The following is a 21,797-nucleotide window of genomic DNA, read 5'->3' as shown; positions in this document are numbered from 1 at the left end:
GCCTTGTGTATCTGTGAGGAGGGAGGGCGGTGGCATGGTGGGCTGGGGGCCGTCGTGGTAGATGCAGAGGAGTGGGAGGCACGGTGAGCCGGATGGATGGCAGCTGGCCTTCTGCCAGCATCTGCTGGATTCCACCTGCCCGTGTGCTCTGGGGACAGGAGCAGCATTAGAGGCTTTGTGGACTTTTCAGGGGAATGTGGGATTGAGGAAGGGTTCCTGGTTGGTTTTGGGATGCTCACAAACGTTCTCCAAGTTCAAGATGACCACGTGTCCTTGTTTGTCTGGGACACCTGTGGATGACACCTGCTGTGTGGGCATAATTATTAGCGCCTCCTCTAACTCTCAGAATTGTCCTGCATGGCCCCCAACCCTGCTCTCCAGCTGGGGGTGGGGGACTCTGGGGCTCTCCATCCCCAGGGGTAGACCGTGGTATTGCTCTGAGACAGAGCCTTTCCCCTGCATCTGTACTGTGTCCTTGCAGATCACCCAGGTATTTTCTCAACATTGTTGAACTTGTCCTCTGTGCAGGCAGTGAGGCTCAGACTGATCAGACCCAATCCCTTTTTTTAAGAATAATTTTTTTTGGAATGCCTTCTTATCCTAAAATGCAGTGTTTAGAAAATATAATTTATAATTAAAAAATTAATGTAATGCCTTAACTGTAATGTAAGGAGAAATAAAAAGATAGTAGTGTATAATAAAATAACGTGCGTTTTAATATGTAAGTGGTTGGATAAAATACACAAGGGGCAATGAATAGGCCTGATGCCTGAACCTTGTATGTCGAGTCCTGGATCAGGAGGGCTGTCACACTAGGGACTCAGATACCAGCTGGTGATGGAATATTACAAAATGATGAGCAATTCTTGGTGAAGTTTCAAATAAAGCAAAGTATACACTTTTCTAGACTTGAACAATAGTTGATTTCCTGGAAAATTCAAGTTATGTTAAAACTATCCAAAAATATTTTGTGTATAAATGTAAAATGGAGTAAGATTCTGGGCTTAGAGAGTTAGAAGCATGTTTTTCCTTCATATGAATGTCTGGGACATTTGAAATTTGAGCAGGAAGATTTTTTGATAGATGAGACTGTGTCAATGCATTGAAGGATGTCTTAACCTCCTTGGCCTATACCTGCTAAATCTCAGTGGTCTCTCTTACCCTATGGTAATCAAATATGTCCCACTGGATTTCAAAACGTCCCCTGGACTCCTTCACTGAGAACTGTTGCTCTAAGGGATAAGAAAAGAGTGAATGACATGCTTCCTACCCATAAGTAAGAAGCTGGCATATTCTGAGGCTGGTCCTCCTTAGTGGTTTGTCACTTTTTATCTGTATTTGGAAGAGGTAATCTTCATGAGTCAGGGAGAGTGTTAAATCTACGCATTCAGATTCCACTGTCGATGATTTGTGATGCTTTCATCAGGGTCAGGTGGACGAGGACAAGTGCAGTTGCAGCTGTGCTTGGACCTTGAGGACGACTTGTTTTGGGGTTCCTTCTGTATCTGGAGTGGGGCGTATTAGGTGGAGAACAGGCTTCTGCGTGCCACAAGTTATCCTGGGTTGAAACTGCTGGGTGACCTCAGCCAAGTCATAGTCGTGTTGAATCTCAGTTTCTAGTTTCCTCGTCTTTAAGAAGAAGCCTCCGGGAAGGTAACCTGGGCCTGCTTTTGGGCTCCTTGGCATCAGGTTTCCCTTCCAGTTCTAATGATAAAACTGCCCCCCACACTCAATGCGGGTGGGCAGGGAGAGGTTGGCACTGCTTCTGGTGAGCTTGTCCCTCCTGGCTGGTGTGCCATGATCTTTTGGGTTTTGAGTTGTCGGATGATGGAGCTGCTCCCTTGAATGAAGGCATTTCCAGGCCGCAAGGAGCCACCGTCTTTGCGGCCTTCTCCAGCATGCCAGTGATTGCAGGGCTGTGGGGAGACACTGTTAGCAACTTTCCTGGTCAGAAATTCTACCATGCTTCCCTCTGCCAGGGGGAAGACTTTATCATTTAGAGACCTCTCTTGGATTTCTCTTTGTGTGTTAAAATAAAAGTAAAAAAGTGGTAAAATAAAAGTAAAGTTTTCTAATACTGACTCAGATGTATAATTTAGTTAATCCAAATCAGTTAGTTTTTCTGGTTTTAAAGAATCGTGTTGGTGAGATAAAATCAACCCATTATAGAATACACTTATTGTATATTGGCGTGAGGTTCATTAATACTGTTGATAAAACCATTACTTACTAAGTTAATGTAAGGTTAATAGAAGGAAGTTCTATATTCTAAAGTAGGAAGTTGCCAATGTGTGAACGCATCTAAGTAAATGAGAATTGTGTGTCTTAAATGTGGCTAGTAGAGCATAGAAGAGGAAAAGTCTCTAAAGACAATTAAACATTGGTTAACATTTTGAGTAATAAGGCAATTCTACAGATTATTTATTTTGGGCCTCAGATATGTAAAATAAAAGTTAGAAGTATATAAGTCCTAGATTATTTTATATCCAAATCATATGCCTTTAAAAATAAGCTAAGATTCCTTAGGCCCACTTTTGTTTGTCATGAAAGATTTCTTGGGAAGTCTGTGTGTCACCTCCCAGGACAAATGCAGATGCTGTAAGGGTTTCTTCAGTTGTAGTGAGCCTCTGGATAGTGGGTGAGAGGCTGTCCACGGAAACGCCATGTGCCCTGCCGTTTGGAAAGGCTGCACGTGGCCTAGCGCCAGCCCCGCAGCTGTGGGGCACACTGAAATCCACTCACCCGTTGGTTATTTCTAATTAAAACTGGCCTGAACTAGGACATGCTGATTATCAGCTCTGAGTGTTGTTTATTTATTCTCTTTAATCCCTGGAGCACAGAAGGCAGTGGACTGCTGCCAACCTCAGCTGGCATTTTGGATCCAGATTTTCAGATTCTAGACCTGAATGAGATTCTTTAAATAAATTCAAGAAAAGAAGAAAAGAAAGAAAGAATGAAAACCTTTCTCTTTCGTTTGTAATAAAAATGTGAGGTTACTTGGATGGGATTTCATCAACAATTGTGTTCTACTTGAGGAAAAGAAAAATGGACTTGAATTTCTTTTAGGTAGGTGCTTTTTTCTTCTTTGCAAGTGTACCGTAAATTTGGACTTGGCTTAATTGTAATTCTAGGTGTAGAGACTTGAGATTTTAACTCTAGAGCTGTTTTCATGTTGGTATTGGGAGGGGCAGACTGCTGAAGCGTTCTGGGCTGAGTTGCGGAAGTCTAGCTGTAGTGGGCTCATCCTATAATGCCCGGCTGTGAGCATTTCAGGAAGGGCCCCCACTTTGTTATGTGGACTGAAGGGATCAAGTGTATGGGCAGGGACATTTATATAGATAAATGTAGAAATGACTTTTCTGCACTTCTTTGGGGCTAGACAAAGAGCTGTTTGGAGAGCGTACAGCAGGTAGGACATAGCTGAGCCTGGAGTGCTAGCTTGATGTGGGGTGCTGTTCTCGTCGCTGACTGAGGGAAGGCCAGTGTGACTGCACACAGGCAGTACACAGAGTGAGGGATGGCTACCTGCTCGTCCGGCAGTGTCTTGTAGAGCCAGATGATTTGATAAGTCACAGAGCAACTCAAAACCCAAGTGTCTTGGGTTTATTTGTTGTCATTAACTAAACATATTAACTAACTAGAAAAATGCTATTTCTTATTTATTTATTTTTTTTATTGTACATTATTGTTTGTCAGTTACCATATAAGTGCATCCTCTACCCCTTGTGCCCACCCCCCCTCACCCCCCTAGCCCCTGGTAACCACCAAACAGTCCTATCTGTCCGGAGATAAACCACTCCTGTGGTTTATCTTCCACATATTACTGAAATCATGCGCTGTTTGTCTTTCTGTTTCTGGCTTATTTCGCTTAACATAATACCCTCCAGGTCCATCCATGTTGTTGCAAATTGTTTCTTATTTTTAAAGCAATAGATTTTTATTTTTTTATGCACAGTTTCTTTATTTTTATTGAGATATAATTGACATATAACAGATTTTTATTTTTAAAAGCTTAAAATTTTTTTAGAGCTTAATGTGTCTTCTGTTTTAAAACAATTGTAGTACATCAGAGGCTTCTTTATAATACTCAAAATTAAAAATAAAGTGATTTATTTTAAAGTTTTTCTTTTAGAGAGATGTGTCATGTAAGATGTATGGAGGGGGGAAATTTTCTTTCTTTTCTTCTCAACTTTTCCTCCTTTATTGACCCACAGAGAATTGAAATATTTGGTCAAAAAATTATTTAAATTCCCTCTGATGTGCTGGTTGCTGATTCTCTGTTTTATTTCCCAGGTGGTCTTTTGTTTCAAGTGTTGGATATTTGTGGAAAGACTGTCCTAGTGTTTTGAGCCCTCAGGGATTCTGGGGGGAGAGAGTTCTCCTCCTGAGCATCCCTGTTCCATGCTGGAGCATGAGCCATCTTGGCCAGGTGATCAGTGTTCAGTGTTTCCAGTTTTGGGTCATTGACCTTCTCAGTCAAAATGTAGCATTTCACAGGCTTTAGAGTATGACACACTGAAGGTAAGCTTGTTTGAACTGTGAAGAAATGGTTTGGTCTCAGCCATGAGAGACTTGTTTAATTCTTTCCTTATAAATTTTGAAATTTTGATGTTTCCATTTAATTGTGTACATAGGATTTCTCTTCCTGACTGGTCCACACTACCTTGCACGGCTGCACACTTCTGGTCACCTAATCATGATACCATGTACATGTCAGGGCTTAGTACTAACTAAAGAAAACAGAGTTTACACACATACAACTTAGAGAATTGTTAACATAATCTGATGATTCAGAGATACAACCTAATAACCAAAGCAGATAATAAACATATAGCCAAATGTTTTAATAGATTGTGCACGTTCTGATAATTTGGAGTACTTCTCTAGTGTTAGAGTAACTCATTGATTGAGATTGTGTGGAATCTGTAGATCAGTTTGGAGAGGATTGCCATCTTAACATATGGAGTCTACTGATCCATGAACATGGTACACCTCTCCACTTAGGGAGGTCTTTAATCTCTCTCAGCAGTGTCTTATTATAATTTTCAGTGTACAGCTCTTATACATATTTTGTTAAATTTATCTATAAGTACTTCATACTTGTAGATGCTATCATAAATGATATTGTGGGTTTTTTTTTTCTTTTTTCTGAGGAAGATTAGCCCTGAGCTAACATCTGTGCCAGTCTTCCTCTACTTTATATGTGGGACACCACCACAACATGGCTGACGAGTGGTGTAGGTTTGCACCCAGGATCCAAACTCATGAACCTGGGCCACCAAAGTAGAACACACTGAACTTAACCCCTACGCCATGGGGCTGGCCCGAATGATACTGTGTTTTAAATTTCAGTTTCCGGTGGTTCATTGGTAGTGTATAAAATACAATAGATTTTTCTATACTGACCTTTATGCTGCATCATTTCTAAATTCGCTTATCTTAGTAGCTTTTCTATAGGATTTTTAAAAAATATATGTGGTCGTATTACTTTTAAATAAAGTTTTACTTCCTATCAAATTTCTATATCTTTTCTTACTTTACTGCACCGGCTAGGATCTCCATTACAATGTACCCTTTTTTACATTTTTACGTTATTTCTGATCTTTGAGTGAAAGCACGCAGTCTTCACCATTAGGTATGATGTCAGCTGTCAGTTTTTTGTGGATGCTTTTTATTGGGTTCAAGAAGTTCCCTTCTATTCCTTATTTCATGAGAGTTTTTATCATGAGCAGGCATTGATCTTCCCGTGCTTTTTATGTATCTACTTGAGATGACCGTATGGTTTTTCTTGGTTTTGTTGCTATAGTGAATTACACTGATTTCGAATGCTAAACTAACCTTGCATTTCCATTATAATAAGCCTGACTTGATCATAGTGTATTACCCGTTTCATATATTATTGACTGGTGTGCTAATTAGTTAGGGGTTTTTGCGTCTTTGTTCATGGGACATATTAGTCTGTAGGTTTCTTTTTTGACATGTCTCTATCTGTTCTGTTATCAGGATAATGGTAGCCTCAAAAAGTGAGCTGGGCAGTCATCCCTCATCATCTATTTTTGAAAGTGTTTCTATAGGATTAGTTTTATTTCTTCTTTAAATATTTGACAGAATTTGCCAGTGAAGCCATCTGGGCCTAAGTTTTAATTATGAATTAAATTTCTTTAATAAATATAGAACTTTAATAAACGTAGAACTTCTTGAGTCAGTGTTGTTTACCTTGAGTCTGTCAAAGGATTTTTCCTTTTCAACTAAATTCTGGAATTTATTAGCATAACACTTGTCATAGTATTTCTCATATTATCTTTTAAATGTCTGTAGGTCCTCTGGTCTGTGATACTTCCTCAGACTTTCTTTGTTTTTATGACTTTGTGAGGAGGGCTGGTCAGGCGTTTGTAGAATGCACTCAGTTGGGATCTGTCTGATACTTTTCTTGTGGTTAGACTGGGGTTGTGGGATTGGGGAGGAGGACCCCAGAGGTGAAGCACCTTCTCATCCCCTCTTACCAGGGGTGCATGCCGTCACCATGGCTTCTCACTGCTGTGTTGATGTGGATCACTGGGCTGATGGGTGCCTGCCGGGCTTCTCCATTGCACAGTGCTGTCCTCTCCCACTCCTTCTATCCTGTGCTATTGGAAAGGACGTCTCTAAGCGCAGCCCCCACTTATAGGGTAGGGAGTCACGCTGCAGCTGGTAGGCGGAGCATCTGCTCACATGATTTGTTATTCTTCTGCGTGGGAGATTTGTCCCTTCTTCCCCATGTATTAGTCAATCATTTATATCAGTGTGCACTCATGCATACTTATTTTATGCTTTGGGTTAGAATCCAATAATACTTTATTTTGTTGCTTAAATTATTCCATCTTTGGCCACTGGGACTCCCTCAGTTGACTCCTGTGGCCCTTTGACCCCTCCCCTGAAACCATTGTGGGTTTTTTGTTTGGTTTGAGTACTTGCTTATTTTCTGGCACCACAAGATGCTCCAGGCTCATCTTGTATGCTCCCTGCCCTAGTCCTCAACTCAGCCATTTCTCCTTTTGTTGGAAACTCGTATTGGAGACCAAGATCAGGACACTGGTGTCTCCTGAGTGTTCAGTGTCCCGCTGTAGGGCTCATTGCCCCTGGGTGTCACCTGCAGTTCCCTTGCTCTTCAGTGCAATCGCAGAGCGCCTGCCCCCACCTGGGAGTCAGTTCTCCCTGTTTCATTAGTAGTCATTTCTATAGCTCCTTGGAAAGAAGAAGAAAGAATATGCATTCCTAACCAATGTGTTCTTCTGGTTTGGGACTGTTAGTGTGCATTCACAGAATTTAGTTAATGTGCAGGCATGGCTTCTGTGGGTGGGGTGCAGGGGAGAACCTGAGCCTGCAGAGCCTGTCTGCCCCAGAATCTTCTCTCTCAAGCAGCTGGTTTGAAGTTTGCTCCAGTGGGTTTTTCCCATCTCTCTGGTGCAGTTGGTTATTTTGAGGGGGTTGGTTTAATACTATATTTTGCTCATCTCATTAGATATTGGAAAGAAAATTTTAATGCTAATTTATTCTTATCCCTAAGAGTATTTTTTTGGATCCTGGTTTCTATGACTTTTTAATCTTTAACCTGCAAGCCATAGAAATAAACCCTTTACAACAAATTTGAGTAAATGTTTCCTTGAATGCTTGGTGTATTGATTACTGACATGAACTGCTGTGGTCAAGAGCCCTAAACTTGCGTGTTGACGCAGGCGAAGGTGGCCTCTTGCTGATGCTTGAGGTGCCGGTCTCTGGGCCTCCCGCAGCTCTGCCCTGGTGGCTCTGATGCCGGTGCCTTCCATCTGTGCTCTGCCGTCCCCTAAGGCTTCCAGGTCCTCAGTCTCAATGTTTCCATTGTAATCTAAATACCATCCTTCATTTAAAATATCTTGTGAATAAGCTTTTGACAGTCAAGTTTTACATTGTTACTTTTGCTTTTTGAACTTTCATTCCCATTTCTTTTCCCTCACAAAATTTTATCCAGTCAACCAGGCTGTCACACTCCTTTGCAACAGAAATATGGATAGAAATTGAAGCTGAAAAATTTATTTCCTGTAACCATAAGACCCCAAGGGTTAAAAAAAACTCTTTTGAATTGAGTTCTCATTACAATTGTTAGTATACAGTTGAGCAAAACAACATAAATGTATTACTCGTTTATAACTAGTTCTTAATGATCCAATATTGGGAATGTATTCTTGAGATGGATGGGCTTTAGTTTTAGGTAATTCCTGAATCCGTGGATGGTTATGACATCACTTAAAATGAGGCAGGGTTCAGTATTGGTTCCATTTCTGTTTTTAATTTTTATAGTTTTAAGTTCAGAGAAGCTTTATTCCCATAAATCAATATGTGGGAGAGGAAAGAGTTCCTGAGTTCTTCAAGTTCTGTGCCAAAAATCTTCGTGGCCTATCGTCAAAAATTATTTTTGATGATCTGTGAGCTGAAAACTAGGTCCTCCGTCAGTTCTCTTGAAAGCAAAGAGTTGTAAACCAATAACTCACCAAAGAGTTTTCCCGCTGGTCAGTAGAGGCACTCGCTTTCTCTCACCCAGGCCGGTGTCCAGATTGGACCTGGTTTTGCACATCCTGGATGGACAGTGCACCTTAGTATGATTAGAGTGAGGGGTAATTTTGTTTTGTAAGTGAGAAAAGGCTTTGTGAAAGGGAACAAACACATTTTCTTTGTTCCAGAGGTGCTCTCTCAAGGAGAAGCATTTTTAGGAAATAGTACATTCTGGAAGGTGAGGATCTGGGAGTTGAATTGCTGAGAGCTATCCACATCCAGGAACCCCTTGGAAGTCTTGGGGTACCTCTGGGGCTACATTTATTCCAGCTTGAGGCTGGTTGCCTTAGAACATCATTTCCTTAATCTTCATTAATAAGAATCCTTAGGGGGAAGAGGTATATTTAGTCAAACAGCTCTGTGCAATGGTGGCATGAATAATTTTAGTCTGTTTCCAACAGGACTTCTTGGACCTTCAGTGTGCTAGTGTCCACTGCGATTTCTGGTAGGGGGCGGCTGTCTACTCAGCCAAATCGTCCTTATTTAGTTGCTCGTGGAATGAGAGGGAATGGGAATGGCTGTGTGTGGGGGATCCTGGGGGACACGAGCATTCCACAGAATACGCTTTGGGAAAACACCAAACTCCTACAAACCATTTTGTCTTCTGTTTTGATCTATGAGAAGCATTAAATCGTCAAAGCCTGTATGTGACCACAGTCCAAGTCAGAGGTCACCTGGATTGCTTTTGGTGCCTGACCTGTGGATAGGTCGTCAGAATTTGGTGGGTTACTTTGGTGTCACCAAGGAACAAATAGAATAATTGAAAAAATAATAATACCTTTGAGCAAAATGCACTTTATTTTAGAGAAACACCTTGTGGTCCTACGATTTACTTGGGCATGAAATGGTGCCATTTGTGCCCCCATTTTGGGAGGGGGTGTTTAACAGCCGGGTGGCTGTGACGCTGGGCTAGACTTTCACATGTGCTTTTGGTTACGTGAAGTCTTCTCAGCCATGTTTCCCCTGAGTTTTTGGGAGAGTGAAATCCAAGAATGGCGTGCTTTTCGGGTAATATTACTGTGCATTTCAAATGCGCCTTCTTTTCGCACTCCAACCTCCACAACAAAGCAGACTCTGAAATTTCCTGTGGCCATAAGTGCTCAGGGCCAGAAGATGAAAGGCTAAAATCTCTCAATGAGGAGGTGCCTTGAGAGAAGCTGTTGGCTGCTGCATATTTAGAGGTTCAGTGCTTCCTGGAGGAAGTTGTGGTCAGGGCTCCATTGTTGGTATAATCATCTTCCTTCACAGCAAACACGCAAGGCCCTTTGGTTGTATTTCACACACTTTCCCAACAGAGCCTGGAGGTGATCTGTGATTCTGCCCACAGTCCCTATGTTAGATTCACACTGTCTTTCCGGAGCACTAACATTTTGGAATAATACTGATAAATATAATGGTTATAAAAGCCTAGAATTGTCATGTAGGAATTTGTTGGGATGGAATGAGTGAAAATATCACGCTGTTTTTCATGTAAACATGCTACTTCAGAAACCTTATTAACTGTTCGTAATAACAGCTTGTGACTTCTCGATCTATTCTAAATAAAGATTTAAATATTCCTAACTCAGCTTTCCCGTATTATCCAGTTATGCAAACTGAGAATACCAATAATGAGGAAAGTTAAACTCTGTATTAAAGAAATCCTCATTTCCAGTTTATTTTTGCCCAGAGTAAGTTGTAAATTCCTGTAAATATGATTTCTGCGTGGGGCCACCTCCCCTCCCTTAGGGCAGGCCATTGGGAGTGACTGTGTTGAATTACTCTTATGTGCTCTTACAATGAATGTTGTTGTTTTAAGGTCTTCTTTCTCTTTGTGATTCTTTTGTTCCCTAGCGTCGTCCCCCAGACTACAGTAATACTCAACAGTGATCGGCAGAACGCCATTGTAGCCAAGATGGACGACCCCTTGAGCAGCAGGGCACCGGATTCCCTGGAAAATATCATTAGCAAGTCAGTAGCCACAACACCAACCCCACCTTTCACTGCCACTGCCACTGTGATGCGTCCCCTCGAGAACAAGTCAGTGTTCCGAGCTGGGCACCATCAGTCATTTCTGTCCTCACATGGGCCGGGGGAACAGGCAGTGCCCACAGTGGCTCAGTGTCGGGGAGGGGTGCCAGGCCCTAGGCCGTGTGCTGACGGCTGGGCCCCATGAGGGTGAGAGGTTAGGGGAGACGCGGCGTGTGGCACGTGTGTGTCCGGTGCTCACGTGTCTCATCGAGAGATTGCTTTGTGTTTTCACAGTGGTGAGTGGAGCTCTTAGATCCTCTCACTGTTCACTGCTCACTCCCATCTGTCTGTCTGTCTGCACAGCAGCATGTCCGGTCAACACACACCCTCCATGTGTGCTGAGTGATGGCATTTCGAGGTGATGGCTTTTTTCTCACACCTTTCTCTTCTGAGACATGTGGAATGGAACCTCGGTCAGAAATGGGAGTGCATGAAAGGTGTTGTCACCCACCGTCGTGTGACAGTGAAGTCCACTGCACGTGGCCTGCCCAGTGGACTGGCTTTCCCAGTAACATGCCTTGAGGGGGCCGTTGGGCTTTTGTTCCTCTCCGTGTCTTCACGCGGTTCTGTTTGCTTTTTCTCTTAGCTGCTGCAGGTTGTTCCTCCTGCTGCTGTGTCCCGTTTTCTTTGTTGGATAGCCCAGGTCCCTAAGAGCCCGACTGCGGTGCTGAGGGCTGCCGTGTGGGGTGAAGGGACGAAAGATTGTGACCCAGGCCGGGTTTCGAGATGCCCAGAGGCCGAGGCTATCTGTGGGGGGAGAGGAAGCAGGGCTGGCGTGCTTCTCGCAGGCCTGGGTGGAGGTCAGCCGTCAGGTTCTAAGTGTTCAGGAGCAAGGTCAGCTTGGACAGGCCTGTGGAATCAAGTCCAAAAAGAGCAGCTCCCTCCTCTGGGCGTGGCCAGGATTTGAATTACGTTTTGGCTTTATACACAGAGAAGTTTTGGCTCTGTCCCTCTCTCAGTGTGTAGCAGTCTTCGTGAAGGGAAGTTGAAAGGGTCATTACAAAGGCACATGGTAGTCTCCAGATCATCTTTTTTGAGAACTTTTTGGAGCTGGCTCATGTCCTATTTTCTGGGTATCTTATTGCTCCATGTCAGGGTCCCTTGTGGTGGTGAGAATATCCGCTAGGAGATTCTTGACTGGCTTTTTAAGTCCACTGCAGTGGTTTTTGTCATTGGGAGTAATTGGGAGTGATAACTGCATTTTCCCCAGCTGAGTCATTTCTAGAAGGTCTGCGGTGCAGAGTGCATGGGTTCAGTGTAAGGCACGCTTTCTCTCACTCAGTCTCTCCTGTGACATGGCCTGAGAGGGACTTACTCAGATGTCAGCACTCGCAGGGGCACCTCTGTGACAAGAAAGCAGCGTTCAGGCCTGAGGCACAGCGAGCTGGGATTTCACTTCTTGGTGATGTAAACATTTTTTTAAACGTTTTAAATTCCATACAGTCTCTTTCAACCCCAGACTATTTCCTGCTATGAAATTGCTATTCATCTTGGTAGAAAGAGCTGTGTGGAGGACTTGTGACCCGTTGTTCCATGCAGAGTTAGATTCTCGGACAATGACGGAGGGAAGAGCATTGCAGTGACTCAGGGCTAGTCTCTGTGGGTTGTGTTGCTCTCACAACATGGCTGGTGTTTTTGTTTTGCTCAGTGCGGTTCCTGGGCGTCGGCAGAACACCATTGTGGTGAAGGTACCTGGTCAAGAAGACAGCCACAACGAGGACGGGGAGAGCGGGTCTGAGGCCAGCGACTCCGTCTCCAACTGCGGACAGTCGGGAAGTCAGAACATCGGCAACAACGTCACCCTCATCACCCTAAACTCCGAAGGTGCGCCCGCAAAGCCTTGCCTTTCCTTTGCCCGAACGGCAGGAGGTACAGGCTTTTTTCCGATTTTTAGAAGAGTAATATATATTTATTGTTTTTAAAAAGTGGTAAAATAGAAAAATGATGAAGAAAGTGATAATAATGTAGAAAATTCCACATCTAGAGATCTCTCCAAGTCTTCTGGGCTTTTCCTTTGTAAAAACAAGCACGCTATATGTATGATTTTATAACTTGCCTGTTGCCACTGCAGAGTAGAAACCTTTCCACATTAATACAGATTTACATAATCGTTTCCAGTCACTTTCACTGATTTAATCAAGTTCTGGAGGCTTTCTAATGACAGACAGTTGTGATTTTTATAACTAGTGGTATAGCTAGTAGTCTGCTCTCTGTCTTTGAGGACAGGTCTGTCCACGTCTCTGAGGAGGGCCCGATGCAGACCCTCAGAGGTGACCTCACGTGCAGGTCGGGTTCACGCCGAGAGCCGCGCCTCCTCCTCCTCCGACTGAAATTCAGAGGGCGCCTCGTGGCCGCTAGCCTCCAAGTGAACATATCTCATCCACTCTAGGGTTTCTGCCCTCTTCCTCTCTGGTACCTGGGATCCGTGCGGCCTGCCTGGCGTGCCCTTTACAGCATTCCCACCACCTGGCCCGTTTTGTTATGCCTTTGGGAGTAACACATGCTTCCTAACAGGACTTCCTGCAGCACGGAGGCAAAAGAGGGCACTCAGACAGATTCAGCATTGTGTTAACGGAGTTATAAAGCCTGTAATTCGTTTACTAGTAAGAACTTGTGAGGTTTTTCTGCTTCTCCGTCCGAGTCATTGACTTTTCCTAAAAACACAATGTAGATGTTTCTACTGAACAGAGATTTTCCTTTTAGAAAGATTTATCATATCTGAAACATTGAAAACAGTGTTTCTCTCAAAATTTCGTTCACCTCTGACATAAATTGCTAGGATTGGGATGGCAGAGTAAGAGGGAGAGAGAAGAGAATTAGGGGCAACCTTTTTTTTTTCAATTGAGATATAAGTTACATACCATAACATTGACCCATTTTAAAGCATACATTTCAGTGGTTTTGGTATATTCACACAGTTGTGCAACCATCACCACTGTCTAATTCCAGAATATTTTCATCACCCCAAAAAGAAACCACATAGCAGTTGCTCCCAATTCTCCCTCCTCCCAGGCCCCAGCAACCAGTAATCTGCTTTCTATCTCTATGGAATTATGTGCTGTGGACATTTCATATAAATAGAATCATACGGTGTCATCCGTTTGTGGAATGCATCAGTATTCCATTCCTTTTTATGGCTGAATAGTATTCCATTGTAAGGATGAACCACATTTTGTTTATCCATTCCTCTGGTGGTGGACACTTGGGTTGTTTCTGCTTTTTGACTGTTATGAATAGTGCTGCTGTCGACATTTGTATATAGGGTTTGTGTGGCTCTGTCTTTTCATTTTTCTTGGGTTGATGTCTATGAGTGGAGTTTCTGGGTCAGGGCAACTAGGATTATTTTACACATTAAATTTGAGGAAAAGAGGGATGCTACTGATTTCATCCTAATGGATATTGACTGAAAATCACATTCGTAACAACTGCAGAGAAAACTAATTGTTCTTACTCTTTTTCTATGTGGATTTTGGGTAAATACCCACACAGATCTGGCTGCCTACTTTAGGGCTAACATTTCTTTGGTTTAAACTGTATCAGCCAAGGAACATAACATTTGATAATGTTGGGAGAGTCTGGGGTTATCGTACAAACAAAAAGTCATCTTTTTAACTTAGGTTTCTTTCTTTCTTTTTTTTTTTTCGTGAGGAAGATCAGCCCTGAGCTAACATCCATGCCAATCCTCCTCGTTTTTTTGCTGAGGAAGACTGGCCTTGGGCTAATATCTGTGCCTATCTTCCTCCACTTTATGTGGGACGCCGCCACAACGTGGCCTGACAAGCGGTGCGTCAGTGCACGCCCGGGATCCGAACCCTGGCCGCCAGCAGTGGAGTGCGTGCACTTAACCGCTACGCCACGGGGCTGGCCCCTTAACTTAGGTTTCTTAATGTGATATAATTAATGTGAAATATACTTCAGTGGGGGAAACTGCAGACTGACACCAAAATGAACATACAAAAAGGAATCACATTTTGAGCTTATTAGTAATATTAATATCTGTAAGAAGAAATACAGATTTTTTTTTTGTATTTGAGTCTAAGTTCTTTGGCTGCGAGGTGCTACACTTTGTGTAAAACATTCTTCTTTAGGAAAGGCTTTGAGCAAAGTTTTATAACCACATTTAAAACTGATTGTTCCATCAAATGTGATTTTGACTTGTAATATAGGTTGTTAGGATTGGGACAAATTAGGGAAATTTTTCTGATTTTAAATTTTACTTTATTTTGAAGAAAAGGTTATAATTTAGGACCATTTTATTTTACCATTTCAGTAAGAGAAAACATTTTGTAATAAATCTGTTTCACTGACACCGTCCTTGGGAATGTCTGCCCCAGCAGTTTCAATGTTATGAGAAAGTTGGGTCACGCTGCCTTAATTGGCACGGTGGTTTGTGGAAGATGATACGGAGACAGATGGAGTCGTCTTTAACTGATTGCCGTGTGTGCAAATGTTGGAAAAAGAGCTAATCCCGTAATGTAATGTCTCTTGTATCAGATTTACTATCGACCTATAGTGGTACCATCTGTTAAACGTTTCTGTGAGATTTATGAATATACTGAGGATTGGATTAGCTGTTTCCCTGCTGCGTCCTCCTCCAAGACTAGAACAACTTGCTCAACGGGAGAGAATGTCAAGTCAGCTAGTTTCTATGAGAGAAGCATTATTAATATGCAGAGTGCTAAAGGGCCATAGGCTCGTCTTCAGATTGAATCATTTTAGTTCCTGATAAGAGTCCAGAGCTGCAAGTAGACAGATTGTTCTTATCTTCTTATAAAAATATTTATGTCTGTAGTTTTAAAGAGCCAAAGGTTTCAAAATGGTTATTTCTTAAGAATTCCAAATGGTTTGCATGAATTGCCATGCCATTTTCTATCAAATTTAGAGTCACTTTATCACACTGCAAAGGTACCAGATCATTTCATCCCAGTGTTTTAATTAGGCAGTTCCGTCTGTCGAGACACAGACTCTATTTGAATTAGAAAGAAGTGCTAACTGTTGAGAGCAGTGACCAGTAAACTTAGTTCTTAGTTCCTGCTCCTCTCTTCCCTTGGTAGTTTAGTCTGAGTTTACTCCTATCTTTGGTGAGTACCGAAAGGGTGTGGCGTGTAATCGTCCAAAGATTAAGCTGGCTAATTGAGTCAGAGAGACAAGTGAGCTAAAATGGGCCCCAAATGGGCTCTGTTAATTAATGAAGGGATTTAGTTAGATCTTAATAAAGAGTTTTAATTCCTGCTGTTTATACATGTGATAATTCTTATAAAACTTGACTCATGCTACATATAAGATGTTGGGTACTTCATTTTAGTGGAGGAGGATTGCACTTCAGTTATAGTTGACTTGTTGTCAGAAGCGGGCCTCAGGAGTGTCCCTGCGCGTCAGGAAGAGGTCGTACATGCTGAGTGTCTGCGGTGTGCTCGGGGGTGGTGGGATGGAAGCTGGGAGAAGCGGCTCCCGTGGGAGGGTGTCAGTCACGGCGGCTGGAGCTGACGTAGGTTCCCCGGGAGGTGGAGGGTGTCAGGGGCCGTAACCTGAGATTAATACAAATTTCCCTGTTCATAAAACATCAGCCATGCGTTTGTATGGAAGGAAATTGAGCCAAAAACATTTCTTGAGAATTTATTTATAGAATTTATTTTACATAAACTTTTTTTGCATAAATTCTTTATGTGTTAAACATATTTTATTGGCAATCATAAATTGGCTGCTAAGAGGAGGATTACAGGTAGGTTAGTGACCAAAATAAAACCAAGTTAGTAAAGACGGACTGGTATAAGAATGTCAGTAGGTCTTGGAGCATGACGGTATAGTGAGTGCTGAGGTTATCCTAGATCGGAGAAAGGTGGCTGAGAAGGGTGACGTCACTTCAACATCTCACGCTGTTTCAGAATGGACAGTGTGTGACACTGACTGGGGATACCCTGTCTGTGCCCAGTGGTTCCCACTCCTTTGTGCCAAAGAACCAGGGTACCCTTGGACACTTGCTTTAGTCACTGTTGAGCTCACGACGACATTCAAGCTAAGCAGGCAGGAGTTCACATGGAAAGAGGCCCATCTGGCCCTGCCCTGTGGCTCCAGGACTTGACCTCAGGGCCTGAGCCTTGCCCCTCAGTCAGTGGTGTGGTCATAGTGGCGGGGGAAGAACTGACTCCAGTCCCAAAGACCGTTTGTTCCTTCCCCTTTCCTCATGTCATTATCCTGTATGTAACTCAACCCTTGTGAACTGCCAGTTTAAAAACCCCAAATTATCAGTTTGTTTATAGCTTAAAGATGTCACATTACTCCCAGATAAGCTTGGGTGTTTGGCCTACAGGTACAAAGTTAACTGTCTCTACAAGCAGAGAGGTGGGCCGCCAGTTTCTGTGGGTTGGCCGGAGGGGTAGCATGTTATTGACACTCACTGGAGGTGTCACACGTGATTATGGTTCATGATCAGAGTGTAAACGCCTTAATTTATAAGGGCTCAGAAATGGGTGCGAGGTTCCGAGTATCCTGTGTTGTCCCTGCGGAAGGACTGGCCCCCAGGGCGTGTTTTGGGAAGGCTGGTTCAACTCATCCGAGGCTGTTCTCCATGAGCCAGCCGCTCAGTCCCGCCCATCCTGTTTTCACCCCCACCATGCATCCCTGGCCGGTGCCTCTTCCATCGGTCTTAAAAGTGGCAGCCCTTCTTCCTGGGCTCATCCTTTTACTCCAGAAGTTAATGCTGTTTGCTCCAGAGGTTGTCTGGTGTAGGAGAGGGATGTGGTGAAGGTGATGTTTGCACTGGAACATTTGAAGCCTGAGTTGGGAGCAGCGAGGATGAGGGTCGGAGGAGAGGTGTGTGAGGCCTGGGTCCGGAGCAGCTCAAGGATTGATTGAGCACTCGGGCTTTTAAAGCTTGTCAGTGAACTTAAAGCTGGGAAAGGCAGTACAGCGATTGCCATGAACGTGGATTTAATATTGTTTTGGAAATAACTCATCAATACCTCATAATCCTCGTATTAATGCTTGACCCGACACATTTCCTAAAGTAGCTTCTGTGGCTGACCAACCCCTGCAGCCTCTGAAGGCAGGACTGGACAATGGGTCCTGCAGCTTCGGAGCCCAGGGCTCATTTGGGCAAATGCTTACAGCCTCCCAGAGCCTTTTTCTAATTGGTCCTTTTTAAGTTCACAGGAGCACCTGGGCTTCAACTTGGGTGCTGTGACGGCAGGTTAGTTTTCTGTGCTGCTTGACCCTTTACCACCAGCCGAGTGGATTTAACAGCACCTCTTATCATCCCACAGCTCTGGAGGGCAGAAGTCTCTGCTCGGGGTCTCACAAGGCCCAAGTCAAGGTGTCGCCGTGCTGGGTCTTTATCTGGGGGCTCTGGGGGATAATCTGCTGCCAGGCTCATTTAGGGTGTTGGCAGAATTTGGTTGTTGGGTTATAGGACTGGCTGAAGTCCTGGTTTTCTTGCTGGCTGTTGGCCCGAGACTGCACTCAGGGTCTTGCCCCGTGGCCCCTACATCTCACAGAGGAGATCTTCTCCCGAGTTACATCTCCATTATTCCCTTCTGCCATCAGTGGAGAAAACGCTACGTGATTAGGTCAGGCTCACCCGGAGAGTCTCCCCCACCTTAAGGTCAACTGATCAGTTGCTTTAATGATATCTGTGGGATCCTTTTGCCACGTGGCATGATCACAGGGCGGAGGTCATGGGGCTGTCTTACAATTCTGCCCACCACAGGCACCGATGTGCTGGTTGTATTTTTGGCATGTGCTGTGCGTACCTGTCTGGTGTCCTGGATTCCGAATGTGCAGGTAAGACTCTCCTAGAGCAAATTCTCAGTCTTCTGACCTCTGCCTCCTTTAGGGAACATGAAAGATGTGAATGTTTGAGAGTCAGAGTAAATGAAGTATACTGATCTGTGCCTTTTCAGATGACACATGGGTGTCTACGGGATGTCCCGTCCCTTTAACTCGTTCCCCCACCCTCGCCCTGTGACATTGACTGCTCTCTTGGGGAGGTCCTGGGTTGAGTCAGGCTCCCCTCTCTCCACCCCTTCTGCTCATGGACATGGCGGAGACACTGAGATCTTTTACAGGAGTGTTTCAGAGAAGGGAGAGATCATAATTATGATTCTGATGAGATAATCGATAGCAAAGAAATGTAGAAGCAGAAGAATTGTGCACATAATTTAAATTGCAGCCCACTACTGCCTTCAGGAGTGCAGAAGGATGGGAGGAGGGAGGCTGGGTCAGGATATGAATCGTTGGGTCAAGATACCTGGAGTTATAATTTAGGTCTTCCTTTCCTCTGTTCAGATGGCTGTTAGCCATCAGGGCGTTGGTGGTGTTCAGTTACAGAGAACTCAGGCTCACGGCCATGCGTAGACTCTACTTCAGGGATGGTTGAATAGTTTTTTCACTTTAAGAAATGTTTGAGCCTTACTGGTAAATCTTTTAATAGATTGTTGATCTAAAACATCCCACTCAAAAAAACACAGCAAAATGAAGCAAAAATAGCCCATACTAGAAAAACATTTTAAAAGAAAATGGTAGAATGTACCATTTCTAAATTGAAATCTGTGTAATTTGTAGTTTGTAGAATGTCAACCGTATGGATTTCTGAAATTCTCAAATTCTGTTTCACATAATTATGAAATCCCTGATTTTATAGAAAGGACGACCTATTGGGAAGCCACCTGGTTTTCGCAGTTGTCCTCTCGATGTGTGGCCATCACGCGGTTCAGGACATCCACACCTTTCCCTGGTCTTTTCATCTTTCTGGCCCCCTTCCCATCCCATCCCAGTTGTTCATTAAATACCCATGGGTACATGGTAGGGATGAAGATTCTTTTGAAGCATCTATATATGACATCATAGCAGTCTAGCCAGCAGATGGCCAAAGTTGACATGTTGTGACAAATGTAGCTTTATTTTTACCTAAGTAGAAATAGCCCCCAGGATCCTGGAATACCTCAACGCGTGATTTTTTTATGGGACAGATAATTGTAAGTAGCACAACAATAAATTCATGTATTACACACAGGATTCTCATTCTCTACCCTGGGTGGAAGAAATCCCTTATTTGCAGTTAGGGTTAATCCACGTCCTGGCCTTGGAAACCCTCTGAGCCATGATGAATGTCTACAGTAATGCAGCCTGAGAGGGGTCAGGACATTGACCTGAGACTTCCTGTTTTGTGAATTCTATGTGGATTTATTCTGCATTACCATTCATATTTGGAACCATTTCTTCCATTTTATGCAGTATGTTGCTTTTGAAATTCATAAACAGTTTGGGCAGGCCTTTACAAAAGCCAAATGAAAATTAATTTTTGGTATAGATGGAAAATACAACCTGACACCAGCTCATGACCATGAATCTGTCCTCTGAAAACTTGCCTGGAGACGGTTGAGGCTGACCTTGAGGAACTAGATTAATGTGAAGTTTATTGTGCTGTGGAATTGACATCATGTTCTGAGTCTTTGAACAACCCTGGAGCATTTAGTGAGTCATCAAGTATTGCCTTCTTTTGGTTTGTTTGTTATCCTCTGGGTAGAGACTGAAATACGTCATTAGTCACCTCTCATGGCTACAAAGTACTGAATATGTAGAGTCTCAGTAATAGCTACCGGAGACCACCTGGGACAGGCAGCTCTCAGCGAGGACGTGGGGCATCTGGGAGCAAAGACAGCATGCTCAGAACCCACAAGTGTGGCCAAGCAGCGTGTTCGCGAGAAGTGGGCACTCGCTCCCTTGCCCTTCCCTCCATGAGAGCTGCTGGCACCATGGGACACCATGACTCTGAGATGTTTCACGTGGCTGGTGGGCAGGATACCACAGGCAGAACCACGTTGTCTTTGGAAAGAGCCGAGGCGGCGAGTTCGGCTTGGTTGGAGCAAGATGGCATTTGGGATGGCTGGTAACCAACCTTCTAGACGGTCCAGCCTTGGCACTTGATGAGCTGGTACACAAGATGTATGCAGAGCCGCCGTCCACAGACTCGGGTGTTGCTGTTTGCTTTGGAGGAGTGATGACACATCTGTGTCGAGTCAGCTCAGCTGCCCAAGTTTTCCCAGCAGAGAGCCCCTGAGTTGCAGTAATGCATGTGAAGTCCTGGCACATGGTAGGTGCTAAGTAAATGTTGTCTTGTCTTTGCCTCATGCCATCAGCTCTCATCCGAAGAGAGGTTTGTTCAAGCCAAGGCCATAGGCGTGGCAGAGTGACTCAGAACCAAGGCTGACTGGCATTGTTGGAAGGAATGTACCTCCTGATCTCAGGGACCATGTCTGTCTGTCAACAAGTGGGCAAAGGAAGCATAACGCAGGTGGCTGTGTTTCTTCATTTAAACTTGACAGTCACCAGAACGTGGTCATCCTTTTCATCTCGGTGTGTTCTCCCATTCATTTCACTTTCCTGGCACTAAAATAGAACCTCAAAACACGTACTTGTATTCTGAACTGTTGTAATGGTAAGAAAATTCAAGTTACTGCTGAAGGGTTTTCAGAAGTACCAGTTAATTTCATTGAAGATATAAGTGATTGGGGTAGAAAGCAAGTTTATTTTTCTTATAATCTGACTGGTAGTTTTAAAATAAAGCCACTAGAATCTTCCTATTGTGTCAGATGCCAAAACTGACCAATCTATTTTAGTAAAATAAATATACCCTTTCTGAGTTATCAAAAGGCAAATTTCTCAAATATTTATGTGGGCAGGTGTTCTGTCGTGTTTTCTGTTTAAAAGACATGATTTATTGTCACTGGTGAGAAGCTGGGGTCCAGACTGTGTTCTGGCTTCTGAGTTAGAGGTGACTTAGGGCTGAGTATTTCCAAAGGGAGCAGAGCGGAGTCAGCAGGGGGGGCCAGCATGACCCCGGTGACATCTGAGCGTCTCTGGCGATCCTCTCTTCCTGCCGGGGAGCTTGGAGGCGCTGAGAGTGCTCCTGGGAGTCCTGTGAATGGTGATGGTGGAGCCCTGGTCCTCTCTTCCCACTGGGATATTCCCATGGCAATGATTTTTCGCTTCCGTGTTGGTCAGAGTTGCTGCAGGCTGTATTTCTTGAATGCCTAGCTCAGACTTCTTGCTTGAGAAATGACCACAACTGCCATTCACAGGGCGTTTAAGTGACGTTAGGAATGAGTAGGTTATAAATAGGTTATAGAATGCCTTCTAAAATTATGAGATGTTTGATTGAAATAAAGTTTCTGGATAATTTCCTATGTTACCAGAGAAATTTAAGCCATTATTTTCTGGAG

The 21,797-nt window shown here is 43.7% G+C and overlaps 1 protein-coding gene across 11 annotated transcripts in view; it reads left to right on the top strand.

Moving 5' to 3' along the window:
• The window catches only part of BANP (BTG3 associated nuclear protein), a 126,558-nt gene that overhangs the window by 36,316 nt on the left and 68,445 nt on the right, over positions 1-21,797 (top strand). For 9 of the 11 annotated variants that reach the window (XM_087419818.1, XM_014792640.2, XM_087419821.1 and 6 more), the window contains 2 exons: positions 10,402-10,518; positions 12,227-12,402. In XM_087419818.1, the coding sequence (XP_087275944.1) occupies positions 10,402-10,518; positions 12,227-12,402 (293 nt within the window). The remainder of the gene's footprint in view (positions 1-10,401; positions 10,519-12,226; positions 12,403-21,797) is intronic. The other 2 variants (XM_004437037.3, XM_087419825.1) reach the window with 1 other exon arrangement.

Source organism: Ceratotherium simum, chromosome 30, assembly GCF_057802395.1.
Source record: "Ceratotherium simum simum isolate JZ-2026a chromosome 30, ASM5780239v1, whole genome shotgun sequence".
Lineage (NCBI taxonomy): Eukaryota > Metazoa > Chordata > Mammalia > Perissodactyla > Rhinocerotidae > Ceratotherium > Ceratotherium simum.
Note: the sequence above shows the minus strand (reverse complement) of the source record. Positions and strands in the feature narration are given on the sequence as shown.